Genomic DNA, 22,989 nt, shown 5'->3' on the forward strand with positions numbered 1-22,989 from the left:
GCAGCGTCTGGCAATCTGTCTGAGGATAACTGTTTATAGCCTAAGCTAATGTGAGCTATTTTATTGAGTTGCCTTTTTAGCAAAATGCTCTGAGTGAATTTGAGTTTCCTCTGGTAAACAATTACGTCGCTTATATGTCTATGCTTTTATTGTGAAATACAAAAATAGAAGGAGAGGGTCTGGTCAGCGCTGCCTTTGTCAAGGTTGAAAGGAGTAATACACTTTGCTGTCTTGTTTCGAGCTATTGAGCTGCCGTGTTGTTGTACAAAGTTACAATTTTGAACATGTCCTTTCTGCGCAACATGATTGGTTGATGCCTTTATTTGCAGTGTGAAAGCTTGGAAAAATCAACTTTGTTTTTTAAAAAAGAAACTATTCATGACAAAAACAACAGTCTGAAACCCCCCCCTGTGTGTAGTGTTCTTCCACATGCACACTTAAAATCGATACAATGAGAAAATGAAACCCAAAGAAATATCATGTGTTTGTGATTTTCAGAGAACACAGTACAATGATATTCACTTTTGCAGATACATCAGTGCCAGTGACCTGCTAATAAATGAGCATTAAAAAAAAAAAGAAAAAAAACCCTCGGGGTGACACATCCAAGCTCACTCCAGATGCCACAGTTCATAACGCTCTGAGTGGAAGAGTAAAGGAATCAAGGGCGCCTCTCGTCTGAGGTTAGGTTAGAGGTGACACGCTAAAGTGCAACACTGAGAGACTTCATCGTGAGCCTTAGATTACAAAACTGCCTGTTGTCTCTGCTGTGATTTCATAAGAGGCTTTGAGGAGCGTGTGTGTGTGTGTGTGTGTGTGTGTGTGTGTGTGTGTGTGTGTGTGTGTGTGTGTGTGTGTTTGCTGTGCTGTTACAACACTGATCTTCAGCACTGATCCAGAAGTCTGAGGGCAACAACACTTGTCATTAAAGGCATGTCATTCAGCACAGCGAAGAATCCTGTTTGTAAACAAAGCCATGGCAACCGCGGGACGCACACGCTCTCTCACGCTCTCCAGCACGCACACACTAACGGCGAAGCAGGCTTATTTCTAAACTAGTCCCCATCTTGTCATCTGCCTGGATATGACCCAGAAATACAGTCACTGGAACAAATAGGCCGCTGTCATATTAATCTCCACCTCTGTAAATTGATGGAAATATGATTTGGTGCGTTCACAGTAAGCCATGTCTCCCTGCTTCTGCCTCTCCCTCTCTCTCTCTCCATGTGTTTCTCCATCTGTCACTCATAGCGATTACTTGACCTCCCCTTAACCAAATCCCCTCGTCTTCCTTCATTTTCAACACAAGCGCTGAGTATAATGCAACATAAAGGAAAAATATCTCAGACCCCGTAATTGCATGCTCCATTCAAAAGAGACGTAAACAGGTAAAGGAAAAAGCAAAGCAGGGAGAAAGGAAGAAAAAAAAAAAAAAAAAAAGAGTATTCACATGCAGATATTCTCAGTGAAAAGCTCTGAATGGCGGAGTCGGACTGAAATTACAGAGATTCTGTAATTGCTGCTTCAGATAAAGCGCGGCGCTTGGCAGGTAGAGTAGGAGTCTGCAGAGATGTGCCCTCATTTCTACACCGACACACAGCTCGCGCATGTGTGTGTTGAGTCCTTTAACGCATCCATGCATACTCAAGAGCGTGTGTGTGTATATGTGTGCACTTGTTTGTTTGTTTGTATGTCAGACATGCCCCGTGCGTGTTTGGAGGTACGTGTGTGCGGGAGTGCGGGAGAGAGAGAAGGGAATAGGTTTGAAGGGTTAATTAGCGTGCTGTCTTAAATGGTGTGCAGTGACAGGAAGACAAGACAGGCTGTCCTTGCCAAAATCACCTCTACACATGCTGCTCCACACACACATGCACACACAGACATACACACACACACACACAAGTGCATATGTGCATATAACACATAATGAGGACATACACTCATTCTCCCCCACTCAGTACCTTAGTGCTCTCTCTCTCTCTCTCTCTCACACACACACATACGCCTAAGTCAGTCAAGCCAAATCAGTTTTCCCGTTGCTACAGCAACAGCATACTTTTATGTCAACTGCAACCTAGTTACTATGGAGATATGTATACAAGAGAAACGGTAACCGTTGTAGTCAAGGGCCAGATGACAGCATAGCGTGAGAGTGTGTGCACATACAACACACACACACACACACACACACACACACACACACACACACACACACACACACACACACACACACACACACACACACACACACACACACACACACACACACACACACACACACACACACACACACACACCTCCCTCCAAAGGAAGGGTTCAGGTTCACATGCGTGTCAGGGAGAGCATCCAGAGCTCCCACATCCTCCAGTATAATCTCTATAAACTAAACACCAACAGCCAGCATTGATCCTCGCTGTTTGTCCCCCACCCCCAACACCCTCGGGCAAGACGAAATCTAAAGTCTGCTGGCATCCGTGTTATTAAATCCTCCAGTATTAATTTAGCGCTAATTGAGTGAGGGATTCATTCCCATTTACCCCAAGTATTTAATGGAGTAAAATCTGGATAGGAAAGCCAGTCTAAAAGACTGTATCAAGACTTAAATCAAAGGAGAAATGCTGTTCCCACTGGGGAAGCGCAGAACGTCTGAGTGAAAGAGAACTATGAAAGCAGAGATCATCAACTATTGATAAGGCCGAATCTGGTACAGCTGTAGACAAAATACAGAATATGTTTGACTTCAAGTTGGATATGCCTGCAAACCGCTGATAATCGTCTGGCTGTGAATCCAGTTAAAAACCACACGTGATGGAGGGAGCAACGGGCCGCGTCCTGTGTTCACCATATGTAAAGGGATTAAGAAAATCCTCGCATTGGTTTGGATTGGGACTGGGCATCATTTGAAATATTTTATACCTGACTCAGTGTTGTGGGAGGGAGTGTCAGGGTGGGGGTCAAAATTGCCAAAAAGTACAAAATAAACCACCCGTACACTCATAAACTATGATAATAAAATTATGAAGGAAATAGGCAAATTATATTAGACATAATTCATTTTGATTTGATTACCCCAAATAAATAAGAACTTTTGGAAAATCATAGAATCCTATGGATGAGTAATAATTGTGCCTCTGACAAATATTTGATCAGTATTTTATTTCATATTTTACTTGGAAGACAACTACAAAGAGTTCATGTGAGTCTAGAAAACCATGTAAAATAGCTCATATACTGTGTGAGATAATAGCTTAATTACTTGAAACTGCTTAATAATCAAATCATTTTTACATCAAAAGTGGCCTTATATCTAGTGAGGACTGCTACTCAGTTTCCACCTTTGCTGCCCAAGTTAACCCTAGTTGACATGCTGATAAGCTGCTGCTCAGCCCTGAACTGATCTTAAAACATTGGACCTCATGCAAGAATATTTTGTAATCCTTATCATAACTTTCTCTTAATTTTTTGGCGCTCGTATGAATGAGCCACGTCAGATTCATCAAACGCTCCTAACTAAACAAAACTGTAAATGAGCAGGGTAAACGTGATGAATGCACCTGTGCGTTCATGAGAATTGAACACCAGCATTATTACCTCCCCAACAACACCATATAAAGCTACGTGTCCTGCCCCATATGTCCTATATGAAGTCCTGCTTTCAGAGATCCATAAAGGAAAGTCTGTGATATTTAATAGCGTCAGCAGCAGAATTAAGGGACCTGGGAACAAATAGAGAAAGCTGTTAATGCTGTGTCACCTGAGGGTCGGAGTGTCACTGAAGTAAAGAGGAAATGGTTCGAAATGAAAAACGTCTCGCCACAGCAAGGCCACAGATGACTGCACAGTAAGGGGTTGAATCATTTCAGATGTTCATATTGAGGCGCTTTACGATTAGCTTCAATAGCCAATGTAAATGACTGGTAATATCTTTGGCTATATGAATACATTTAGAATCATATTAGCCTGTCATTTTGAATTGCATAGTCACACAGGATAATGTCCACACAATTTTTAAGTGTAATTACGGTTTCAATCTGAAAACTAGTATTAAAGTAAACATTAGTGAAATATGCATCTGGGAAAACAGCAGAGGAATGTCACGTGACTCCTGCGCAGCTCTGGACGACCAGAAAATTGTGTTTGTAAGAGAAAAATTATGAAAATATTGGTGAATGCAGCAAATTCTCTTAAACCACTCCCACTAGAGTCTTAAGAACCAATCCGTTCATACGAGGGCATCTGGCGTGAGGCCCATTGATTTATAAAAGTACTAGCTGCTAGCGTTACCTGTTGGTCAGTGTTCTACTGTAGCCAGAATGTTTGGTGCTAGAAACTAATCCAGCTAACGCTACATTATTCATCCACAGACAAACTCCATACTCCTTTTATGGCAAAAAAGCAGTCCTCTTTTAAATGTTTACACAATACAGCGCAGCCTTTTCATGACATTACAATCTTTGGCCGATTGCACAGAAATCTGTCAGCTATTCTGTCAGAAATTCCTGTTTGGCTAAATCACAGAATGAACATTAGTGACTCCAGCAGATAAATTGTAGCCTGCTCACCACATTGATTCTGCCCTTTACTTTAAGGGAAACATGGATGCATTTAGGTCACAAGTAATCTAATGTCTTAAGCTAATCAGAATTTTCCTGATTAGGTCAGAAAATATGGTAAAATAATAAATTATCTGTAAAAGAGTGGGATCATGTTTTTTGGGGATAAATGTCAGTATTACTTTATTTGGTAATCACAAAGTAAAAGTAGATACCAGCCCTTAGCTCGATGGAAAGAAAACATTAAAACATTATCCAACATTGCTGTACACAACTGCTGGTGTCTTTACCTGGCTCCGGTCTTTATCCACCTTCTTGAAGCACTTGTTGAGCGACAGATTGTGGCGCACTGAGTTCTTCCAGCCAGTGGGGGCGCTAGCAAAGTAAGGGAAGTGCTCCAGGATCCAGCCGTAGATATCCTTCACCGGCAGACGCTTATTTGGCGCGTCTTCGATGGCCATGAAGATCAGGCAGCTGAAGGAGTACGGCGGTTTCCTGTTGGCGCCTGCGGCCAAGTCGTACGCCGAGTGCGCGTCGCCGAGCAGGGGGTCGTCCGGGGAGGGAGACGAGGACGAAGGCGAGCGGGGATGCTGACCGTCAGGGTCCTGCAGTGGGGAGACGCTACGCAGCCCCGAGTGGCTGAAGCTGTTGAGGAGGTCGGTGCTCTCGTGGAGCCAGGAGAGGCTGGTGAGCTCCTCGTCCTCGGCCTTGGAGAAGGAGGCGGACAGGGACAGGGAAAGGTCCGCCGCCTCCGCCTCGGATGCTGCTGTGGCGGCGTCCCCCTGCCGGTACGGCGGCTCATGCCCTGCGAGGCACTGGCTCCACTGCTGGGGCTCTGGGCCTTCTTACTGGGGGGCATGGTTGGTCCCATCCAGCCCAGGGCTCACTCCTGGAGAGGAAGACAGCAGAGAGAGGAGGCATGGGGAGGAAACGAGGAGGCAGAGGGGGAGGAGGGATGCAAAGGAGAGCGTAGGGAAGGAGAGAAGGAGGAAAGAGAAAAAGGAGAAAAAAAGAAACGAGGTCAGCTTGTGAAATTCAGTTGGCTTCTCACATAAAGCCTTAATTCTTGTTAAAGGCCAAAGGGTGGAGACACGCAATGAGATTTTGACCACATTCCCAATTAGGCTGTGTTAGATCTGAGGGGAAAAGTATACATCATGATTTTTCTCTGGGGCTCTCCGTTCCCTTCTGACTGGAATGGCAAATTTAGTGCTTCATTGGTTGAGGAAATCGTGCCTTGTACAACTACCCTCTAATTACTAGAGTACCAGCAAAGTATTGACTTTACACGGAGTTGCTGTCATAACATGTGAATACTGTTAAAGGTCTAACGGTTGTAGGGTCACAGAGATGACTCCGGTGCTTCGACATCTCTACGCCAGGAGAAGAGTGTCAGGGTTGGAGCTACGGATGATTGCAGAATTTAACCAATGGATTAACAACATTGCAAAAGCGTCCAATGGTTCGGACTTAGTTCCACAGCAGGTGACCAGAGATGACCACGAATCGGGAGATTTGCCAAGAGAAGAAAGCGAGAAACAACTCAGCGTGTTCAAACCCCCATCCCTGTTCTAATCAGACCATAATTCTCCTGACATAAGAGTGACGCTGCGCTCGTTAGACGCTGGTAATCGAAAGTGTGGTAATTGAAGGGGAATGGGTCTGAGTGTGACACCACAATCAGAAGGATCACAGCCGGGCCTTTTGATTGTCCTCCAGCACACACACACACACAGCTGTGGGAAGGACCCAGGCAGCAGCTACAGCTAAGTGTAATCTGTTCCACTCACCCTGTGAATGTTTCACAGTCTGGACACAGAGCGACAACACAAAACCAAATTTGCACGCACACACAAATTCTGGCAAAAAATCCATACAGAAAAGTTGCAAAACGAAAAGCATGCACACACACACACACACACACACACACACACACACACACACACACACACACACACACACACACACACACGCCTCTGGGACATTGGGATTAAACCCAGATATGTGTGGCCCCTGTGCGGTGCTCTTGCTCTCTAATCCAAGGTGATCATCGGCCGATCTGTCCCCTCACTCTGCGCGTTTGACTGACAGCTGTCACCCATGGCAACCCGCTGTGCCGTGACTGCTGTCAGTTCGCTACAGCTCCGGTCGCGTTGTCACCATGGCAACAGAGCAAAACAACTCGGCTCCTGTCTGTTCCTCCACCTCTCTCCGTCTTTTCGTTTCTCTACCGGTGATAACTCCGCTTCACGTTGCTGAGGGACTGTAGAGGAAGGACCGAGCTAAATATAGATATGGGATGTATGGCTGCGTGTAGTCACCCCGCTGCTTCATCCCACAAACGCTCTGGGTCTTTCATCTTCCACTCCTCTACTCCTCCACTTCACTCCTCACACTTCCTGACAGCGCGAGCGCTCCTTCAACACGCCGTACCTGTCTGAGGTGAGCCGTAGTTGCACCAATATTGACATTGAGCGTAATGAATTCAAATTGCACCCGGTGACAATAACGCCGCAGCTGAAAATAGCGCGACTCTGTATTTGTGTGCACACTGAGAAAGAGCCCATGTCTCTGACAAGTGTTGGGAGTCCGCTGGAACGCAGCGATGGCTGTGGTGATGCTCTCTCTCTCTCTCTCTCTCTCTCTCTCTCTCTCTCTCTCTCTCTCTCTCTCTCTCTCTCTCTCTCTCTCTCTCTCTCTCTCTCTCTCTCTCTCTCTCTCTCTCTCTCTCTCTATCTCTATCTCTCTCTCTATCCATATATATATATTAAGACTACATCCACAAAACAAATGTACAAATCATTAAGACAATATCTTATAAAAACATACAATATAAATATTACACAACTTATTATCAGTTAATTAGTTATCAAATTAAATTATCAGTAAACAGATAACCTATGTTTGGTACAATGTTATAAATCACTGATCTGAAAAGTTGTACATCAGTACTCTCTCTCTCTCTCTCTCTCTATCTCTATATATATATATATTAAGACTACATCCACAAAACAAAAGTACAAATCATTGAAGTAAAACAATATAAACAATATCTTATATATAAAACATAGCAAGCATAATAAATATTACATTCACCAAAAAAAAGTAAACAGATAACCTATGTTTGGTACAATGTTATAAATCAATGTTATAATGTTGTACATCAGTATACTCTCTCTCTCTCTCTCTCTCTCTCCTCTCTCTGCCTTGTTATGTTGCCATAGCGGCAAGGGGGCCGTGAAACATTACGGCTGACAGTAAAGTCATCTCATTTTACTGTTGCTATGACAACAAACTCCTTACTGTTGGTTGGGGCCAGTGTGAGCTGCCGCCCAAGCCTCGTGCCTGAGTGTGTCTATGAGTAGATGCATATGTATGTGTGTGTGTGTGTGTGTGTGTGTGTGTGTGTGTGTGTGTGTGTGTCACCATGTCTCCGTGGGCTCTCATAAAGCTTAACACACTTGCTCAGCTCAAACAAACTTCCACGCAACTTCTACAGCGGCCCCTCAGGACCAACTGCTAAAGGACAAAGGCAGATATCGCTCCAGTTCAGACTAAATTATGCCTGCTGTGTGTGTGTGTGTGTGTGTGTTGTCAGTGCTTGTGCGTGTGCGTGAGAAGCATCCTCACATTTGTTTGACAGATGGGACTGTGTTATTCTTTCTGTCGTCTTCATTCTCTGGATCTCGTTTTGTGTTTGCATGCTTTGTTTTGATTTGTGTTTGTCTCTGTTTGGCATGTTCAGATTTGTCTTAGCGTGTGCATGTGTGTGTGTGTGTGTGTGTGTGTGTGTGTGTGTGTGTGTGTGTGTGTCCCCTCGCATTTGTATGTGTTTGCATCAGAACGTGAGTGCACTCTGCCACTATCTGCATATAAGTACAGTCTCCATCCAAGTGCCTGTGCGTAGCAGTGTGGTGTAAAGCAGCTGTAATCTGCACGGTGTTTCTCTGTTCCCTCTGTGACTCCGGCACCACACCGGCTCTGTTTGCACTCCGATAACGTGGACTTAAAAAGACACCACTCAATTAGAGTAAATGACTTTTCCCGTTTAGAGGTTGGTGGTATACTTAAGTCAGATCGTTCCTATTATTATGCCTGCCATGAATATAGCTTTCATAAGGCTCTGACAGGTAACAATGGCTGGAAATTACCGTGGCGACTGTGTTGAACATTCAAACTTCCTCAGTCTCCACAAGCGACACAGCCCTCTATTCAGTGGCAGTATTATAAATGACAGCAGAGAATTATATTCTACAACAGTTTGAAAATCGTTTATTTGTTTAAGTGATTTATAGAGCAAAAGCATCGCACATTTTCTGCTTTCAACGTCTCAGTGTTTGCTGTTTTAAATTGCTGTATTATCAAACTTTGGTCGGACAAATCAATCATTTTGAAGAAGTAACTTTGGCACAGGTACTATTTAATTGACTTTGACATAACAATTCTGACTCTAGGTCCACTAAGTACTTTTTTTCCAGAGGTTTCAACCACATCTCATGGTCTTCATCTGCAGATGGATGCAAAGTTGTCATGGAGATGGATCTGTTGACATGCATGCTAAGCCCCCCTCATGATTACATCCAAAGCACACAGTGTTGGCTTTAAAGGTAAAGGAATAATTCAACATTTTAGGAAATGGACTTAGCCGCTTTCAGTTAGATGAGCAGATCCATAGCACTCACTCTCATGTGTGTACTGTGTGGAGCCAGCAACAGCAGCCAGTTGGCCTACCAGAGTCTCCACGGGTTGCCTGGCAACCTCACAATGAGGACATGACAGGGAGTGACTGCACCTGGCTAAGAAATAGTCTGGTAGGTAACCCCCTTAAAATCACAACTTGTCATTTTAACACTTTGATTATTGTACGAATTAAACAAACAAGATATAAAATGTTCATTAATGAGCTTAAGACATGCTGGTGGCAGATATAGTCAGGGCTAGTACACCTATGCAAGATTTGCACATTCATCTTCTCAACAAATAATTTAGCAAGAACTTGGTTTGCCTCTGCATGACTTAAAAGATATAGACTAAATGAAAGGTCCTTGACTCGTCCTCAGTGTGCTGCTTGGTTCCAGTCATATCCAGCCTCAGGTAACAATGATGCGCTATTAAAAGGAAATTTGTTTTGGATCAATACACTATGTTGTCGTCTGCATAGAAGAATGAAAGGGAAAGAGACACAGTGCTATTGCAGATTCAAGAGCTAATAGTGGACCAATTAACATGATCCAACCACAGATTAGAGGTTGTCTCAGATACTTCTTCTGCAATAAACATTCAAATTTCATTAAAAGGAGATGGTAACTTTGTTTTTGAGATTTAGAGACGACTGAAATGGACGAGATTTAACGCGAACCCAGAATATGTGTTTGTTTTTGCCGTTGATTTCTATGTGTCCCTGCTGACCTCTGGCCAGCTCCGAACTCTCTGAAGCCTTTGTAACATGCATGCAGAGGCCACCAGTGTTTACATGGAGAGGAGAAGGTTAACAAACTCCTCTGAGACTGGGGAGGCTGTATGATAATTCATGTGCTCTAATTGACGGTGTAATCATTTTACACTGCATTCATGCTCCTGCAGATACTAAATCACATGCCACATTTACGTAATCCTCACTAGATCTTTATTCCCCTGTTGGCAGCTCTCTCTGTCTGACGTGAGGGCGTTTTGTGTGCCGAAGCCAGAAGAAAGATTTCAATAATGTATTTCATTTCACTGTCTTGCACTGGAGTAATATTAGCCAAACTGACTTTCAGAGAAATCCCCAAGTCATCAAGTTACAGAGCCCTCCAAACCCACATCAATACAGAAATATTAAAATAAAACCAAGATAGGCTTATGACATGCATATGTCAGCAGCACATTTATGTTCTGCTCTGAGCCTCGGTGGACAGAGGCAACTATTACAACTTTGTCGATCTGATCGCAGCTCGTGTCATGTGTTGCATGTCACATCCTCCTGCTCCTCGCTTTCCTGTCAGTCTTCACTATACAGCCCAATAAAGCCGGTGCCATGAAAATAATCCCCCTACCCCAGAATGGAGTAGTAATAGTAGTGTAGGAGATAGCAGCGAAGAATGCAATAGCAGCTGGTAGGAGTTATTACTTTGCAGAGGGGTGAGCCGAACCTTGTGGCTCCTCTGGCCACAGTGATAAAGCAGAGAGTCAGATGCACCGAGGCAAAACTAATCTGGAGTTTTGATGACAAAAGGACGACCTTTATCCCTCCTACACATTGGCTGGATGGATAGAAGGGGAGAGGAAGACCAACAGAGAGAAGGAGAAAATGAGAACTCTCAGAGAGAAGGAAATAATAACTTCTGCTACATATATGTCAACACTGGCTGTAGGAAGCCTTGTGATGTTCTCCATTTTTCAGCCCATGGAATTGTTTCCCCCCCTTCTGTATTTCCTGCTTTTCCCTAACCACAAATGTCAGGATTCCAGGGGGCTTTAAGGAAGCAGAGCAGGACCAATCACATCCAATGAGGTCTGACCGTGTCTTCCTTTTATATCATCCACAGCAGCAAAGAGTTATGGAATAGAGGTCAGGGGTCATGGTGTCCCAGAGGACTGCTCCTGACCCCTCGGTCCTGGCTGCTGGGCAACTTACACAGTCGCACACGCACACATGCAAAAATATAAACATGCACGCATTCACACATACTCAAACACACAGGCTTTCTCTGCCTATTCCTCCGAGGACTGATTTGGTCTGTGCAGAGGACGGCATTTCACCAGAGTAACACTGGATTGCTTTAATCTTGAAAAACAGACATTCAAACAGCAGCCTGTATTTCTCTATTTTTTGTCACGTTACTAAAAAAATTCAGGTTTTGGACTAAAGATGCACCGATAGCAATTTTCTTGGATGATTCCAATTGTTTAGTGTCTGACCTGCAGATTCACATCTACATGATCATTTATCTAATCATTATTCAGCCTTATTATTTTATGGGAACTATAATTGACGGCAAGGCTCGAAAGTAAACCGTCAACATTGGTTTATCTTTTGAAGTTGTTATGGCATCTATTTGCATAATAAAACACAATTGAAATGATTAGGAAATTAATGTATTTTTATGTAAATATTTGCTTAGGTGAAACATTTTTGTTGGGAATAAGTATTTTTAAAGATGATTTTTTTGAGCTAGTGGTAGGAAGTTTTTTTTTCTTCTTTTTACTTTTTAGTAGAATATTATAGTCTATAAACAATCCATTGATTAATGAGGAAATAAATTAGAGATTACTTGATGATAAAGACAGTTGTAAGATGTTGCTCTACATGGTTCAAAGCACAAAATCCATCATAGCTGTGATGTAAAGGTTACAATAAACTTAAATATTGGGGCTTAAGTTAAAATGGGTCATGGCTCTTGCTTTGTGCCTTAAATATCTAAGTCGGAGTTCAGAGTCTGTCCTGCTAGAGGATAAACACTGCCACTCTGTCTATTGGCAAACCAACTAAGCAGATAATAGGCACATAATATACAGTATATTTAGGGGAACCGAGTCCCAGAACTTTCACATTGAAAAATGAGAGCACAGAACACATCAATGAGGCCACTGCTTACGCTGTAAAGAACAGCAGTGTACTGCTTTACCAAAAGTGAAGCGAATGTACACACAGCAACTAAGCTAAGCAAAAGCTCAGAAAGGACACATGTGATGTATGGTGCAAGAAAATCAAATATTGCCAGTGAATAATTCAAGACAACACACGCAGCCTCCAAAGTAGGCTAACCAGCAAGGCAAACAGACATTTGCATCAGGCAAACACCCAGTAAGTTTGGTATGATTCATCAGCAGCCAGCGATCATGAAGTCACGCTCATCCTCGCTCTCTGAGGACGGGGAACAATCAGACTCAGCACACACACACACACACACGCAGACACACAAAAGGCAAACTGAGGTTGCGAATGTGGACACTTGAAGGTGACTTATGTGAGGGTGCAGCCTGGAGGTCCCTCGGTGGATTGCAGGTTGTGTGTGTGTATGTGTGTGTGTGTGTGTCAGGTGAAGCTTAAAAACAGCCCAGGCACAGGGCTCCAGTCTTCCATGGTAGTGGCCGTGACACCCCACATGCAATCACACGTTGGTGCACGCTCACTCAGTTTCCTACTTGCTTGGTTGCTCACTCGGTCAGTCCCTTATTTTCTCAGTCACTCCCTCTAGGTCAAGTCAGTGCGCGGTCCTGTTGTGGCGATCAACGTGTGTTGTTTGTGTTAGAAAGACAGGGTGGGATTTAGTTTTTTAATTCAAATCTGCTACAATACCCAGATCTGATAAGCTAAGAGGCTAACGAAGCTATCATTAAATCATGTGACTCTCCTTCAGCAGAGACCAATTAATGTACGACACATGCAATTTGCAGGTTCTGCAGGCAGATCATTGCTGTTGCCGGTTAAAATGACAAATGTAGCCAAAAGGCCCGATGAAACTCCCGGCTGGTGTCTAGTTAACGTGCTCTTGCGAGCCGCAGGGTGTACGGCACTGAAGATCATTTGTTAGAGAGAGAAACAGAACCCTCTTGAAGCATTTAATTACTTTGGGCCGTGTTTGTGCACTTCAACAAGACCAACAGAGCGGTGAGTATCCTCTCATGAAGCCATCAGCTGATTGCCGAATAGAAGAGTTCGACATTTTATAATACACGCATTCGTTTTCTTTTCAGTGCCAATCTGATGAGTACCTTTACCTGAAATGTAAATATTACAATTTGATAGGTTTGTTTTTGCACAACTCCCCTTTGAACCAAAACATTTCATTGTTAAGAGTTTAATTTGTGTAAAACAAGCAAGATACATTTTGTGTTTTAGTGCGCTTTAAAAGTGTTGGTTGATCTTCTTTTGAACTCCGGAGAGAGTCAGGCTAGCTAATTTTAAGCTAAGCTAAATGGTTAAATGGTAAATGGACTGTTCTTGTATCACGCTTTTCTAGTCCTACGATCACTCAAAGCGCTTTAACACTACATGTCATCATTCACCCATTCACAGGCATTCATACACTGATGACAAGGGCTACCATGAAGGTGCCACCTGCCCATCAGAACTAACTAACATTAATACACTGCAGGCACAGCCTATGGGAGCAACTGCTAATCACTCTCAGCTCTAGCTGCATACTTTAACACGAAAAAATATTTTTGTGTTTTTATTTAAAGAAGTACATCATCCCCAAAATGATCATTGGTATGTCAATTACTCAACCTGTGCTACCTTGCATTCATGAACAAAACATTGTTTTTCTGGCATGCCTCCAAGGTGAATGAATAATAAAAAAGCGGTCAATGGGTGCGGTTTTTAAAGGTGCAAAACATGGGATTCAGAACATTCATATATCATCAAACAAGTTCAGTCAGTTTGAATGGTTAACTAACCCCGATGGATGGTGGCCCCTTCCATGGTAGAGGATGTCATCAGTGTATGAATGGGTGTGAATGGGTTAATGACATAATGTGGTGTTAAAGCACTTTGACTGGTCGGAAGAATAAAAAGGTGCTATACAAGTACAAATTAATTCACTATTTAAAGATATAGAGGAGTAATATCTACCTGAGCAGAGAATTAAATCACACACTCGTGCAGTTTAATCCAAGTCCCATTAATCCAGTGGTATGCTCACTGCTTCACACATGTATTTCTGCTAAAACCTTACTTTTTAAAACACCTCTGCATGAACAGTACTCGCAAGAGTAGCCTGCTGCACATTTACTTTACAAATATTGGTTAAGGTTAAATTGTCTTATCAAAATAGTAGTAATTAGACTTGGGACCAACAGTAATTTAAATCATTGTAACACAAGGCGAGTACACTACACCTGTTACCTTTCTTTTTTAACTTTAGTTACAAACACATGTTGGAAGCTGAACCTAAAAAAAAAAAAAAAAAACACCCTCCCACCTTTTCCTCCTCTCCTCCCTCACCCAGACGCTCCCGCTCTCCCTCTAAGGCCTCCCTGTCTTTTTCTCTTTGACAGTGAGCAGGTCCCTGTTGGCGCTCTGTGCTCTTTTACAATATTGTGGTAAAAGGAGAGAGGCAGACAGAGAGAGAGAGTGAGAGAAGGAAAGAGAGAGAGATTGCCAGAAACACTATACGATATCAAAGCGGCCCGGTGCACAGCCAACAGAGCTTTGATAGCGGGCGGACAGGGGGGGGTGTGGGTCAGGGAACTGCAAGGAGGAAGGCTGGGTGAACTGTTTAGAGGGGGGTCTATTGGGACCCCCACATTGAGGGGGGGTGTGGTGGATGAAGCTTTGAGTTGGTGAGTGTTTTTCAGCTGGATGTCCTGCAGTCAAAAAACAAACAAAAAAATGAAGCAGGGCTCCCTCTCTGTCTCCCTCTGTCTCTTACCCCTCTGGCTTTTCCACTTATCTTTAACAAACAGCAGCTCAGGCTCTCAGTCACTGGCCGACAGTTTGTCCCGACAAAAAAAGAAAACATGGCAACAACCACTGGAAGAGCCTGTCCAGTTCCAAAGGTCCGCCCTCTCTGGCTGCTCCGACTCGCTCAGCTCTTTGAGCCTTGTGCAAATTTGGCCGTAATGTTAGATTGGAATCAATAAGCAAATGAGCTCAAACTCCAGCGAGAGAAGTTTGTGATCCAACCGCCCGATGTTTGGTTGAGAAAGCAAATAAAGACCGCACAGTTTATTAGATCACCTTTGGCAGACAGAGGTGAAACAGAACAAATATGTTCTGGTTGAGAGGAGAAAGTTGGATTAGAAAAGTGCAAAGAGAAGGACAAGAGGGTGAGGCAGCAGTTTGTCCTATCCGGCCTGCCTTTGCTGACGATACTTACAGCGCTTCTGCTGATGATACAACTCTGCTTACATCCTTCACTCCTCCCTCCCACTCCTACAAGCTGTTTTTAACACTGCACAAGATACCTTATGTCAACTCAAACGTGTTCTGAATGCTGACAAAACTAAATTCAGACTGTTTACCAACTTGCAAAAACAGACCAAAAAAAAAAAAAAAAAGGAAAAGTGACATGAGGAATCACACTAGTAAGGGAAAGGCTGCTCTCTACATGGCATGTATCAGCACCTTACTGAGAGGTTAATCTGCACGTTTTATCCAGTTAAATAATACATGCAGAACTTATTAACATTTTTTGGTATATCAGTCTTATCAGTCTTATTTTTTATCTGAATCCTTGCACAATACTGAAAATTCAATTATGCATCTGCTCTACATACGCATGTTAAGAATACAAACTTAAAAAAAAAAAAAAAAAAATAGTATTCTGTTTAGTGCTGTGTCCCAAAGCATCAGTACTTTTCTTGGTACCAAACCAAAATGTGTCCACAGCTTGCAGTATCAAAACATGCAAGTACCGAAAACTGGTCTCCAGCCGTGAGCTATGTGGGGCAGGCTCACAGCTGAAAGCATGTGCATCAGGCTATGTTAACAACACAAGGAGAAGCTCTGATCTCTCTCTCACACACACACACACACACACACACACACACACACACACACCTCAGTCTCTGCTCAGGGAGCTATAACTCCTCTATATCTTTACACAGACGGTAGTCGTTGGCTGCTGCATTAATGCTCAGATTGTTAAATACAGCTCTTTTAGGCTGGACCAGCCAATCTCATTTGAGTATGCTCAGTGCTAATCATCCAATGTTTGCAGGCTAACATGCTAAACTAAAAATGGTGAACATTATACCCGCTGAACATTAAAGTTGTCATTCTGAGCATGCTAGCATGCTAACATAACAGCCTGGTGAATATTCGGTAGTCCACCTGAAGATGTGTGCACCACCCCACGAACATGACTGCTGGAGGACAAAGCAACACCCACTGTGACGGAACGCCTATCTCAAGCTAAATGTTTGCTACTTGACTTTGTGGCTGTCGAAGCTGAATGGAAAATGGCCGCCTGGAAAGTAGGACAAGCTTGTGCAAAAGGAGTAAGTGGGCTCAAATGCATAAAAGGTTTGGCCGAAATCCGTTTTTCTCCACTCACGTGACCTGCTGAGACGGAGTGGTTACTTCTATTGCCGTGCTAGCACTTGATTAAGTTGTTTTATATTCACAGGCCTCACTCCTTCTTGAGCTGCATTACTGACTCTACTCTGTCTCTCATCAGTGTCACCTTCTGTGCCCGAGCTGGCAGCCCGTCCACTGCTCAACTTATTCCCTGCTTCAGTTTTCTACATAAATATATAAGGCCCCTCTGGGTCTACTAATTCACTGTGTTCATACATCTCTAAAAAAGAGAAAAAGTAGTTGGTAAATCACTGTTTTCAGTCCCAGGATTTGTTTTTAATATCTGTCCCAGAGGTCACAGCTGAATTAGGCAAAAGTGCCTTTATGTACTCTGCTCCCTCCTCATGGAACAGGCTCCAAAATGATTTAAAGCTGAAAGCTCTCTCGGCGAGTTTACACGGTTAATGAAGGTTCTTGTGGCAGACTCAATACGGAGCTGTCTTTGCTTTGTTTAGTCAAGAGTTTAGTCAAGATTTAAACAGGTTTGGCAATGAGCCTGTTGGTTTGACGCTGAAGCGTTGACTATTGGATTGCTTATAGAGTCGTCTCCCGGTTATGTCGCTTTCATTGTATTTGTCTTTTTTTGTGTTTTTTCCTCTTTTTAGACTTTTAATACGTTTGTCTGGATGCTGCAGCTTTGGTCGGCCTCCCTTCATGTCAGAGATGTTCATTCTGTGAGGCTGCCCAGTTTAAATAAAGGTTAAATAACATTTAGACAGAAGCTCGTCTTCACGTTAACCCTTAACAACTTCACTTACCAGCCTGTCAAGTTTAACTCATCTCACAATATGAAATAAAAAAAAAAGGTATGACTCCTTGTTTCCTCTCACACAATCTCCCTTGTATTTTCTTGTGATCAGATCGAGAAGAGTTGCAGTGATCAAGAAAAAGGATAACTGTAAGTGCAATTGACAGGAGTGGACAAGAAAGAAAGAAAGACTGAGGGGGAGAAAAAAAGAGAGAGAGGGTGGTTATATCCTAGGGTCATTAGCAGCATTTCAAAGTCACCCCGTCTTTCAGCGTATGCTGTTTGACAGGCCCTGCCAACAGAATTAGGGATGAGGGATGATGGTGGCGTGATTAGATGTGTAACTCAGGGAAAAGACAGGGCCTGATCCATGGTAACGGCACACTCACATACACGCATGCAGCAGAGAGGAAAGGGAGCGGGATAAGAGATGATAACCCCAGTCTTCAGAGGTGGTCAGCCATTGATTAGATCGCCCTGGAACTCTCCGTTTCAATGCACACACCTCATGCTAGTCCACCTGATAAACACCACGGGCTCCCCCGGCTCCCCCTGTGAGTGAATTGAATTCCCAAATTACCAGGCTTAAGATAACATACCTGGCTAAATTGCCGCTCTGTATAAGTCTCAAATCTCTTTGTAGATATTCATCAAAGGCTGTTTCGCCTTCGACGCAGAGAACACAGGAGATGGGAAACAGGAGAACAACACACAATGAGGTTCGTATTAAGGCCTCTGATCTCAAGTCCCTCGTTTTCTGCCACATTCTTTTAGCCAGGGGTGATGTGTGGGAGAATAAGGGGGGGGGGGCTGGCAGGCATCCTCTCTGCCAGCCCTAAATATGTGGTGAAGCTTCTTTGTAAGCTGGAGGAAAGTGGAGGGCAGCTGAAGCTTTGTCTGCCACCACTTCTTCAGCCTTTCATGATAGCATCACATGATCTAGCTTTGCCGGAGCTCCGACGCACATCTTTGTAGCTTCCTCCACGTTACTACATCACACACACACTTGCAGCTCCTCTTACTGCCTCCTTCCTCCCGACGACTCCGAAGCAAAGTCTGAAGTTTCCATCTGCCCGGTGCCAAATGAATGCCAGTGATAGTAGTGTTTGTTTGATAAACTGAGAAGGGTCCATCTGTTGGCTGCAGACTAACTCAAAGACACACCCACTTTAACATTAACCCTACACACAGCCAACATGCCCACTCGCTGAGACGAGGAAATACCATCCGGGAGTGGTAGAGCCATGAGTTGAACCGGATGTCATGTGTTCTTTTCTTTGGTCACAACATTCATGAAGTCCGTTCTCAGGTCGTGTCCACACTACTACGTTTTCATTCTAAAACGGTGTTTTATAACAAAAACAACTTCCGTCCACAAGAGTGTTTTAGCCCCATTTTCGAAAAAAATGTCTGTCCACACGTTAACCTTTGAAGACGCATATCACATGACTGTTTGGTTGCTTATTTACAGAACATACAACAGAGTATTATAAAACTCCCCATAATAATAATAAAAGGGTAGTGCTTGATACTCAAGATCTTCCTCCAAAATCTTCCTCAACAGTCAAATTTCGAGGAAAGTTTTATTTTTCAGACTTTGTTACAACGCTGCAGGTTTTGCTGTTCCTCTCTCTCCCACACTAGCAAATTGACTTTGATTAACTTCATTACATTCGGTCAACACAAGTCTCCTGCTCATTTCCTCTCGGTTTCATTGTCTGTTCTCTCACTCGTAGCTCTGCCGGTGGCTGAAGTCCTTGTTACACTGGAGAGCATTAATGCCGTTTGCTCTTAAAAGACTTAACAATAATAATGTGAAAAAATAGGCATTAATCAGAAAAGGAAAGTCCTCCACTTTGTGTCCATCGCCCTCTTCGAAGTGTCTAACCTCTGCCTGTCCACACTTGGAGGTTAACCTGGCGTTTAAACTCCCTAAAACTCCGGCTTAGTGTGGACGCTCAGTGTAAACATAGCAAAAGATATGCGTTTCAAAATGAAAATGAAGTAGTGTGGACAGGGCCAGAACCCTCCCACACAGCCCACCTAAAAAATGCAACAGAGGAGAATGGGTGAGCACCGCGTGTAGGAGGAGAGAGGCGTCGCTGGCTGACCAGGGCTCAGTGTGGCACAGACAGCCATGTAGCTGCTCAGAGCTAACCAGCCATGAGAAGCTACCGTCAGACTCGCTTTTCTCTGCTGGAAAGACAGGAAGAGTGTCGGGGCTTTGACAGTCACTAAAAGCTTTTTTATGGCCAGACGTTCAGACATTTCCAAGCACACAATAATATGTGTATTGTTAAAACAGCCTCTATGTGTTTATGTGTTCAGTACATGTAAAAACATTTAGTTTGCAGATCCTCCTAAGTTAACCCTATCAATAACTGTCTGTTCAGGGGTGTTTCTCACAGCCATGGGGAAAAGCAAGGGAATGTGTACCGTACAATCCCCCTCTGTGACAATTTAGTGATTTGTGATTTTGGGCTATGCAAAATAAAAGGAATTTTATTTAATTGAATGTTCTGAAGAACACTTAACAACTGGCTGATAGCATTTAAATGCCTCACTGCACAGGATTCCTGCTTTAGCCTCATCTCAATGTTTTAAAACTGCTCTTCAATTCTGCTCACTTGATCCGCTTTCACGTTTCAGATCTTCTTCATTCCATACATAAAATGGCACTGAAAACATGTACGGTAACATATTACATGGAAATGTATATAAGTAATGTACTAGTAGCAGTCTCAGTTGAGGCTGGCAAAAAATGATTACGTTTCAGTCTAACAGCCCCTGAGCCAAAAAGTTGATTTCAGTCACTGCTCCTGAGAAAGAAACTGAATAGCATGGAGACAGACCATCAACTAGACAGCCAAGTGAGTGTTTCTTCCGTAATTGTGTTCTTGTAAGGGCGGGGGAGCCCGTGAAACCGAATCAGACACTTCAGCTCTCCAGTGGAACTCGCCCTAATGAAATAGCTTTAGGTGTGCTAGAAGCTACCCAAATGAAAAATCCACCTTTAAACACATATTCCCAAAGAAGGTCTGGTCTCATCATGTTGTTTAGTGTGTTGTTTTTTTTTCTACTTTTCTTAAGATCAAAGACCTCCAGTCTCTCTCTGGAGGCTCTAATCTGCAACAAATGCATTCATTCTGGGCGCACTCCATCATGGACGAGGCATTCCATTTCGCCAGTGACAACGTTCATGGTTGACCATAATGCAATGCAACCACAGGACTGGGTGTGTTGAAAGGGGGCAACTCGCAGTTCTCTAGGCTGGAAATGAAACCCTTCTATAACTCTTTCTTCAGATATCGACAGCTAAGTTAAAGCACATTCTTAGGCTGGGGAAAGAGTGGAGAGCTGGGGTGTCAAGAGGCATTCTGGGAAACGTAGTAAAAGCCCTAACTGAAGATGACGAGAGAGGCTGAGGGAAAGTAGATACAACAAAAAGGCAAATGACAACCACTTATTCACAAAATAACAGAACAACGTTTGACACCCCAGCCAGATGATTTACGACAGCGTAGGAGCAGCTGGGGATGGAATTTTTCCTCTGAGGCAGGGCGTTCCACTCTTTTACCAAACGGCAAGGGAAACTCCAGTGTTCACTCTCGCACACAGACACACACTTGCATTCCTGCACAGATGCACACAAACAAACAAACAAAACCATGCACATTTGTATGCATCTACGCATACATCCACTTGTTCTCTCTTTATGTCCTTCTTCCCCTTTTGGTCTCTTACAGCGGTTTCCTGTGCACGCGGTCTACCTCTCATGCTACATTCAGAGCATGAACACCCCGAGTCAGCAAGTCTGGACACACAGCTGCTGAATATTCAGCCCTGCGCTCCCTCTTTCTCCCACCATCTCTGTCTTCTCCCACCTTAAACGCTCCTTGTTTTCCCCTCTCCAACCTCACTCTGCTCCTAGCTCGATTTCCTGCCTGTCTCCCACTGTAGCTCTCCACGGCTCTGCCGCCGCTGCCACTGCTCTCTGTGCTCCACTTTCATTAAGGGGCTCTCCTCTGATAGCCCTTCATATAACACTTAATCATCATAACAATAAGAGCACTCTCTCTCCGACGAATCACCTCGAGGGGCCGGTCCTAAAGATCCTCCGCTAACGGATATCATTAACTGCCGGGGCCGCTGATTGGCTGGACGGTGCAGGAGAACCCGCCCCAGGTGTTTGACGGAGGGCTCGGTGGGAGAACGCAGGTCGGACAGGCCAAGGACATTCCTCTCATGGAGAAGAGCGGAGAAAACACACACACACAGGAGCACTGGCGTGTGCGCCGGCACAAAGGCTCCTGCCGGGAAGCAGAAGACAAGGCGTGTTTGGTTTTGCAGTCAAGAGAGAGATGAATAAGACTATTGAATAAGGGGGAGGGAGCTTTGAATAACAGTATTTTACATGAATGGATCTTCAGGGAAATGACTGCTCCGTCGCTCCCTCTGCTCTCTATTTTTGGCTGCGATTTGACAACGTTACTGTGCGTGTGTGTGTGTGTGTGTGTGGGGGGGGGGGGGGGGATTGCATTTTGGCTGATTGAGTCTATGGCGCTATCACGCTGTGGAAGTGACAGTGTGGCATATTATGTTGTTGTGGGTATGTGTATAGATGAACAGTGTCTTTGTGCGGACGCACACACACACACACACACACACACACACACACACACCAATCCAAACCATGGTGAAATCACAGCTGTTCTCAGTTGTTATGCGGCAGTCGCACCATCGTCTCAGATAACACACGCACACATGCACACGCACATGAGTGTGAGACGGGGCCAGTAACACCACACTTGGCAGGGTCGGAAGGTCACAGGGGTATTGTGACAAAGTTGCCTAGCAACAAACACACGGCACATATCATTTCCAGTGTGCGGTGCCCACCCCCGACCAGACCTGAATGCAGTTATGATGAATGCGGTGACAGCTCCATGATTGTTTTGCACCTTGCTCTCACCGTTAGTGGAGTGTTTGAATGTGCTGGTGCTTCATTATAGACCACAATCAATCATCCCACTGTGAAACCAACGGCTTCAGTTAGCAGCAGACAGTTCCTGGTGACTGTGGTGTTAAAAAGATGACATAGAGTCAAATAAGTGGAAGGCCACACCAGGTCACACTCTCACTTTTGCGCAAACTCCGGCTCAGTTTGGTCGTTGCTAAACTGGAGCTAATCTGTGAGCTCTGTCTTATTCTCTGCTTTACATTTATTGTCCCTCTGGGCTTGCCATACCCCTGCTCTCCTGTCCCCCTGCACTACTAAACACAGAGTACAGTAACAGGAAAGTGTCATTGAATATTACTTAAAAAGTGTGTTTCATCAGGACTGCAGTCAGCTCAGCCCAATTCTTTATAGGTTATCACAGGAACAAGGTCCTGTACTTCTACCTTCACCCATTTATGCACAGTGCTGTTTTCAAACACAAACAGTATACAGAGCCAGTCCGTCGGTGCAGGGGGTCCCAACGCAGAGGGCTCCACCAAAGCGTTTAGCAAGGCTCGACTTTTGCTGCACCGCAACATCATCAGGCAGTGTGCTGCGATGGCCAATCAGGTATCATATCGGAGTATTTCTACGGTTTACCATGCGATCGAACAATTATTGCCTTTTAAATGCCAGAATTGTATACGCCTGTCTGTGACACGCTGGTCTTGCTCATGACTTG

At 44.0% G+C, this 22,989-nt stretch overlaps 1 protein-coding gene across 1 annotated transcript in view; it reads right to left on the reverse strand.

Moving 5' to 3' along the window:
• LOC129107408 (forkhead box protein N3-like) overlaps positions 1–22,989 on the reverse strand; it is a 58,759-nt gene that overhangs the window by 26,359 nt on the left and 9,411 nt on the right. Inside the window, 2 exon segments of the mRNA XM_054618890.1 lie at positions 4,844–5,346; positions 5,349–5,442. Coding sequence (XP_054474865.1) covers positions 4,844–5,346; positions 5,349–5,424 — 579 coding nt within the window. The 5' untranslated portion in view covers positions 5,425–5,442.

The sequence above is a fragment of the Anoplopoma fimbria genome, chromosome 18 (assembly GCF_027596085.1).
Source record: "Anoplopoma fimbria isolate UVic2021 breed Golden Eagle Sablefish chromosome 18, Afim_UVic_2022, whole genome shotgun sequence".
Lineage (NCBI taxonomy): Eukaryota > Metazoa > Chordata > Actinopteri > Perciformes > Anoplopomatidae > Anoplopoma > Anoplopoma fimbria.